General features: G+C 59.5%; 1 protein-coding gene across 2 annotated transcripts in view; it reads left to right on the top strand.

The window, feature by feature from the left end:
- Window positions 1–874: 874 nt before the first annotated feature.
- Window positions 875–7,515, top strand: part of SESN2 (sestrin 2) — a 20,529-nt gene continuing 13,888 nt past the window's right edge. For both annotated transcript variants that reach the window (XM_019547948.1, XM_019547947.1), the window contains exon 1: window positions 875–1,406. In XM_019547948.1, coding sequence (XP_019403493.1) covers window positions 1,080–1,406 — 327 coding nt within the window. In that variant the 5' untranslated portion in view covers window positions 875–1,079. The remainder of the gene's footprint in view (window positions 1,407–7,515) is intronic.

Raw genomic sequence — 7,515 nt, 5'->3', positions numbered from 1 at the left:
GAGCAGCACAACATGCTGCAAAAGCGATGCACCGAAGATACAAACCCGGGCCATTTAAAGTATGAGCTCCCTGTGAAAGCACGGGCTGCCAGGGCCTGTACCTCCACCGAGAGGTGGAGCTGTCTTTTCCGTTTGGGCAAGGCTGTCGTCTTGCTCGGATATTGCGTTGCTGTCTCCGATAGAGGCCGGCAGAGGAGGGGGCAGGAAGGAAGCGAGTCCTGCCTGGGAGTGCTGGGATCCTTGCTGGCCCCCGCTGAGCCCTGTGCCAGCTCTAGGCGAGTATTGCACCGTGCATGATGCTCACTCCTCTCTCAGGCTCCTTTTGCACGAAGCCGGCATGTCTCTCGCTGCAGGGCTCTTTCTCCTGCCGGCAGGGCCTGTCCTGGCCCCTTGGCATGTTCTCAGTGCCCTGCCCCGAATGGCAGGCGCCAGACCTGGACCAGCTCGGTCTCCCCAAGGCCCTGCGCCCGGGTGACACCCCTGTCTTCTGCTCCCCTCTTTCCCCCTGTACTGATGGGGCTTTTGATTACAGCATCACTCTAGGGGCTCATAACTAATGAGAAACAGGGATCCTCCGAGATGGGGCATCTATGGGGCTCGGGGGAGATTACATGTGGACGGTGCAGCCCCCTCCTCGGCAGTCCTGCAGGCCGTGGGGCTGGCAGCACAGAGGACTGTCTCCCAAAATGTCCAACATGGCTCTGGGCTGCGTTTACCTATGCCGTGGTGCTGGTTGTGCTACCCGATGGCCGGGCAATCCAGTTGCATCAGCTAGGGCTGCTTTCTCAGTGTGATCACATTGCATCAGCTTGGGATGCTTTCTCAGCCTGTCCAGGCCTGGCCTGACTTGTCTGTCTGTTTGCTTTGCAGAGCTCCCAGCCAGCTGGCTGCGAGGCAGGAGCTCGCCTTGGGACTGAGCCGGGGCGGCCGGACCGTGGCGTGAATGGGCCTGCAGCTTTGGAAACTCCCTGTGAGGCAACCAGGAAACCTGCGCCGGGTGACTCGGGGGAAGGCAGTCTCCAAGCCTGGGCCCAGACGAGACCCCTGCGCCTTCCCCGTGGTTGCAGGGTCGTGCTGCAATGATGGACCACGGGGAAGCTGCGGATGGTGGCACCCCTGTGCCCAATGCTCTGCCGGCAGGAGAGCAGGCAGCGGTGGCTCCCAGGGGCCTGGATCCTGGGAGATGGGTGGGGCTGTACAGTAGAGGCGAGAGGACCAGAGAAGAAACGATGGATGCGCTGGGGCGGGAGCTGCTGAACAGCATCCCCAGCACTGGCTTGTCCCAGGGGGAGATGGAGGAGTCCCGGGGCCTCCACCGGACATTGCTGCTGCTACTCCGGCTCTCCCAGAGCTGCCCCTTTGGAGAGACCCAAGAGAAGTGCTCCCAGCTGCTGCAGGCTCTCCAGGTAAGGTGGCCAGGCAGCTCTGGGTACCAGCTGAGTTGCAAGCACACGTCAGCAGCATGATTGCAGCTCTTACGAACGTCACCGCACACATACAGCCCCCAGTTCTACTCCTGGCATGGCCACTACCCCGCTGGGTGTCCTTAGGCAAGTCGCTTCCTCGGTTTCCCCTCCTATACATGGCCAGGCGTGTCTGTGCAGCAGAGCCTGTCTCTCCCCAGGGGTCTGCAGCTCGTGGCCCAGTGGAGCCCAGCCCCGGGTCGGGCGCCTGCGCTGATGTCAGCAGTCACAACAGCTGGCATGATGCAGCCGGATGGTTTTGTGCAGTCCTTTGTACCAGGAAAACACCTGGTGTCCTGCTGGAGCCGGGCATCCCTCCCTGGCTCACAGCTCCCATCCCCCAGGGCAGCCCCCACACCCTGAGATCGCAGCTTGCGCAGCCCTGGGACCAGCCCCAAAGGGGGGTGCAGCAGGGGCTCCCTTGGCTTGTGCTGGTTGCAGGGGAGCTGGGATCCTTTCTCCCCCTCCTTTTTCCATTGCACATGGTCTTTGCACCGCAGGAAGCTCAAGATGTGGTGTTGCTTTAGGCTTTCTCAGGGAAGGCGGCCCCTCCCCGCTCCCTCACATAGGCACTGGGCTCAGTCCAGCCCAGCATCAGCACACGGCCGGGGCACAGGGGAGCGGGGAGGGCTGGCGTTGCCTGAGGACAACCTGCTCGGCTGAGACCTTGGCATGGGCCCGGTGGTGTAGGGCTGTCTCCTCCCGCACTTCCGCTGACCTCTGCATGCCTCCACTTTTCTGCTTGGGAAGATGAAGGGCTGATTCACCCCTGAGGCTCCAGTTGGTCAGTCCTCTGGCCGGTGGCCGCCTAAAGGTCTGTGGGAGGTGGCGGAGAAATCTGCCCTGGTGTCGGATGCTCTTTGCCCTCCCTGGCTTTATACTGTATCCCCCCATGGGGACACTCCCTGCAGCGGGGAGCACAGAGCCTGCTGCCTCTCCCGGGGCGCTGGTGAGGTCGGAGCTGGGTCCGCGCGCTGGGTACCGGATGCTCTTTGGTCCCTGCATCACCAGGTTGCTCTGCGGAGCAGGTGCAGCGGCTGCTCCAGTGCTAGCTAGCAGCAAGGGGCAGGCAACGGGGGGAAAAAGGAAGCCCTCTGATGCGTCAGTCCCTTCAAGCTGGCTCATAGGCACGATGCTCAGCAGACCGTCCCGGTCACAGCTCTCCATGACCTTGCTCAGAAACCTGCTCCCCCCAGAGAGCAGCAGCACCCCTGCGGCTGAAGCCGGGTGAGACGCAAGAAGCAAGTGACTGGAGAAAGGAGCCCTCCAGGGTGCTTTCCCCTGCCCAGGGAGGAGTTACTGTACGTTGCACGGCCAGCGTGAGCGTTTTGTGCCACATCCGCCGTGCTTGGGTTGTGACGGGCCTTGGGGTTTGTATCTGTCGAACTACATTGGTAAAAGATGGAGGCAGCTAAATACCAGCATCACTTATCCCCATCCCAGACAGTACATGCTGTACTGGTTTAACTGGGGAGCTTGTAGTAGTTTTAAGTAATCATCCTATTACACGCTTTAAAACTTTAATACCACGGGGGTTGCTTTGAAGCAAGCCCCTGACCTCTTCTGTAAGAGAAGCCAGAAAATGTAACTCCATTCCCTCTGTGGCTCAGCCACGTGGATTTGGCTGAAGTGCCTTCCAGAAAGGCCTCCAGTCTGGATGTCTTGAGCAGTACAGAACACACCACTTTTATTATAATAGTGAATCACTGCTGTTATTTAAACAAAACCCCCCCAATCCGTGCCGTTGTTTGCACTGTAACGTTGGCAGGCCGATCAGATGCCAGGGAGCTCAGACACGAGTTGTGGCAAGCTCTTTCTGGACAGAGGCACGGCTGGTTTTCAAGCTGACGGTGTGGCTTGAATATCTGCAGGGCATTTTGTTGGGAGAAGCAGTGTGATTTCAAGAGGAATCCGTTGCAGGTGGTTTTAAGATGGAGCCGGCTCCGTTTATCCAGCAGGAGCTGGACTGGAGAGCCCTCCAACGTCGCTCCGAGCCCCGTTGCCCGTGTTCCTCCTGGGGAAGGCCTCGCAGCCCACGCGGCTCTGTGCCGGCCAGGATTCGCTCTTCCACTGATCGTCAGTCCAGTGACTTGCCCCCGCGCATTGGTAGCAGAGTCGCTAGGCCGTGCTGTAACCACTAGGCCATGCATCTTTCCTCACGCTGCCATTGGCTGGACTGCGAGGTCGCTGAGAGGGGGGCCAGGGGGTCTGGGCTGCTGGGTAGTGTCATGGGGCAGCTTGGAGGAGAGAGGGGCTTTGGGAGCCAAGGGAAAAAGTGCTTCCCCCCCACCCCACAACAGCCCTGGAGGCCCGGGGGGCTGGGCGGAGATAATCAGAGGCCCGCGCTCGTTAGCCGGAGGAGAAGACAAGCAGCTCGGGGAACAGGCTGCAGCCTGCCCTGCTGCCACTGCCTCCGGGCTTTGTCCGGTCTCCACGTAGGCCCGAGACCCCCGCGCTCGGCCCAGGCGCTGATTACTGCAGCTGCTGAGCCCCAGCTGCCGCTCAAGCTGTCGCTCCCGGGCTGGTCACACTAGCCTGGTGAGGCATTTGTCCCCTGGCCTGTGACCCTGTGCGGGGGCGGATAAGTCCCAGAGAAGCCGCCCCAGCCTCCTGCTTTGGGCAGGGGTGGGGGGAGTTTGAGTGGGAGCTAATGACGGGCCTTCCTCCCGCTTGGAGGCTGGCTCGGGGTGTAGGAGGTGCCGGGTGAGGTGCCCAGGGGGTCCTGGAGGGGCTCGGCAGACCTGAAGTGCCTCTGGATTCACACTGGTGCAAGCAGGTTGGGTCTCCCCAGCCTTGCGCCTCACAGGGACATTTACACTCGTGGAAGAATGAGTCGGCAATGGGATTTGGAAGTGTCTGAAGCCCCAGGCTGGGGTGGAGGATACGTGTTGGTAGCAGGGCCACAGAGGGTTCCTGAATGATTCAGATGGATTTGGACCTGAGCTGGCTAGTCTGACCTGGGACACGCACACAAAGATTCCTTAAAAAGAGTTTGCAAGTGTTTTGTTGCCGGGAACAAGCGCACTGATGGCACTTCGTATCTCCTGCCTGGGGCACAGATGACAACGGGGTGGGAATTTGGGCTTTGCCCAAGAGCCTTGTGTACTGGAGGATGGAGGGGATGCCGAGTTAGTCTTTGAGGTCCAGTCTCGTTCCCAGGGCTGGGGGTGAGCTCACAGGTACTGACGGGGACTGGTGCAAAGTGGGGAGCAGGAGCTGCTTCCAGAACTGAATGCTAAGCCCGTGGCGGAGCTCGCATCCATGGTCTGTGCTGCTGGTGCGTGATAAGACCAGCCAAGCTTTCCCCAGTGGCTGGGGGAATTTGTGTCTTTCCCCCCGCATCATGTGCAATAAAGAAGCGAGCAAGGTGAAACGGTGCTCCTGCATTCGGAGGCGCCAGGGCAGGACAGGGCTCTTCTTGCACAGGAATCAGTCTAGCCACAACTGTGCGCACCCTGTGCTGTGTGTGGGGGCTCAATCTGCCCCAGAGCTAATGGAGGGGGGATCAGTCCCTTGGCCTCAAGCCCCAGGCTTTTTCTCTTCTCTTTGTTGTGCTCCATGCAAGCGCGAGCTGGGCCTCCGCCAACCACGTGCAGCCGTCTCTCTCCCTCTGCCTGTCCATTGGCTGCCGGGGAAGCAGGGCTCAGCGAAGGTGCAAAGACGTTTGCACTTAATTGGCAATTCTGGATTAGAGCCGGAGGAGGCTGTTGCCAGGCAAAACCCGAGCCTGTTTGTGCAACGACTTCTGCTCGCTGGACTTTGCCGTGTGGGGCTGGTGCGGCTGGAGCAGATTGTTATCGGCGCTGCTGTCTGGGGCTCCCTTTTTTTTAATCGAGATGAGCGTTTGTTATTCAAATCCACGGGGCTGGCCGTCAGTGGGGGATGCAGTGGGGTAGCGGAGAGCAGAATTTGGCGCTGGGCTGTCCCATTCATTTTTTTCCAATGAAGCGGTGGCCCAAGTTTGTCTCTGGGGGAAGTGCAGCTGCTGTTTGGAAGCACTTCCAGAAATCCCTGTGCTAACCAAGGGATGAGTTGACTGTCATCACCCAGGGCTAAAGGATCATGGTCAGTTGATCGCTAGTAGAAGGGTCCCTGCCTGTGGGGTTGGCACCGCTGTTGATCCCCAGGCATGATGTTCTGCCCATGGGGGGGCCAGGAATTGGGAAGCTCTTGCTGAATGGAGCTGGGGATGTGGAGGACGCTGTGGGATGTTGGCGGAGCGGAGAAAGACCCAACGCTGGAGAAGCAGGAGCAGCTGCCAGCTGGTGTGGAAGGGGCATCCCAGAGCCCTGTTGCGTGGGACCCCAGTGCGGGTCGGGGCTGAGGCGGAGCCCTGGGGAAGGGGACAGAGGGCTGCAGGACAGGACGGGGAGGCGCCAGCAGAGCCAGGCGCGTGGTAGTGTTTTGGTCGCAGTCCTTCTCAAGGTGTGCTGGGAACATCACGGTCCAGCCCGTTCAAATGCACGCGGCCCCGCCTCGAGCAGTTGTGACGTCCTTGCGTGTCTCTCATCTGGCATCCCGGGTCCTGCGCTCTGTAATTCCAGGAGGAATAAACAAGCTCCGTTCAGGAGACTGCGGAGCAGAGAGACCCATCCAAATGCCAGATGTCCTGCCCTGGAAAACCTCCCCACATGGGTCACCTGGGAGCAGGGGCAAGTTCAGAAATGCGGTTAATATGGGCTTGGGGAAACACTGAGGCCCTGTCTGCTAAGGAGGCTTCAGAAGATTTGCTGCTAGGCTGAGACCAGAGACCTCACGTGGGCGAGGGGTGACACGCTCTGCCCGGCTAGGCTCAGTCTTGCCTCTTGTGTGCATTTGAACAGCGAAGCACCCTTCTCTCTGTGCCCTGGGGAGCAAATCTGAGCCGCGGTGGGATCTGCAGTGCCTTGCACCGACCCACCTCACTATTGGGAATGGGAGTGGGACTCCTAGGGCGCTGTCCCCACTCTCTGGGGCCGTAGGCAAGTCCCTTAATGCTCTACGGCTTCATTCCCCATCGGTATAAGGTGGACTAACCCTCCCAGGCATTCAGGAGGATGAGTGGGGTAAATGTTCTGCTCTCGTGCTTGGGAAGTTGAAGACAGGCTCAGCTCTGGCCAGAAGGAATTGATGCAAGAGAAAGGCAGCATAGGAAAGCACATTCATGGCTCCATCTTGCCCCAGTTAAAGAAGCCTTTGTGAGATTTGAGTCCCTCGGCTCTCGTGTAGATGAAGGATATGCAAATAATTTTGCAGTGGACCTGAGAGGGGAACCAGGGCTCAGCTCTGTGAGGGGTCAGCAGAAATCTGGACCTTAAACTGAAGCGTGTGGAAGATGAAGAAAAGCGTCTCGCTGACTCCCACCAGGTCTGGAGCAGGTTGCTGATGTGTTGAAGCCAGCAGAGCAGAAAGAGCATGGCTGGAGCTGGGATGGAGAGAGCCAGCGCTGACGGAGAAGCAGCCCATCCATGCGCATGTTGGGCACTGCACCCTCTCCATTGCTCCATGCCCTGCGGTGCCCCTTCTTGCCTGGCAGAAGGGAGGTGTGGAGGCCACTGTCCTGGTTTCCCGGCCCTCCAGTCAGGTGCAAACAGCAGCGCGGGGCTCAGGATGTCTGCGTGCGGCTTGCTGCTTCTCTGCAAACTCACAAGGAGGTTTATGATCCAGGATCAGCCTTTCGAATCCGCAGGGAACAAATGTTCTTTAAACAGCGCTAATCTTTGGACCCCTTCGTCCCCGCTCTTTATCCCGCCGTTGTTTTCTCTCCTAAGCAGTTGTTTTGCACATTCCAACAGGAGGAGAAAAAAACCCTCCATGACAAATGTTGTTGACCCAGCTATTTTCCCTCTCCACCCAAACACCAGTCAGACTGTGGGATGGGAACCGGTCTCGTTTGCTGCTTGCACAAAACTGCTGGCCCTGGCTGGGGCTGAGCCGCATGCCCATACCCATGCCCACGGCAGCAGGAGCAGGCCTGTCCCGCGTGCGTGGGGTTTGGTGGGCCCTGTCCCACGCGTGCGGGGTTTGGTGGGCCTTGTCCCATGCGCGTGGGGTTTGGTGGGCCCTGTCCCGC

Source organism: Crocodylus porosus, unplaced genomic scaffold, assembly GCF_001723895.1.
Source record: "Crocodylus porosus isolate Cpor-Errol unplaced genomic scaffold, CroPor_comp1, whole genome shotgun sequence".
In the NCBI taxonomy this organism is placed as follows: Eukaryota; Metazoa; Chordata; order Crocodylia; family Crocodylidae; genus Crocodylus; species Crocodylus porosus.
The sequence above is the reverse complement of the archived record's forward strand: the minus strand, read 5'-3'. Positions and strand labels throughout refer to the sequence as shown.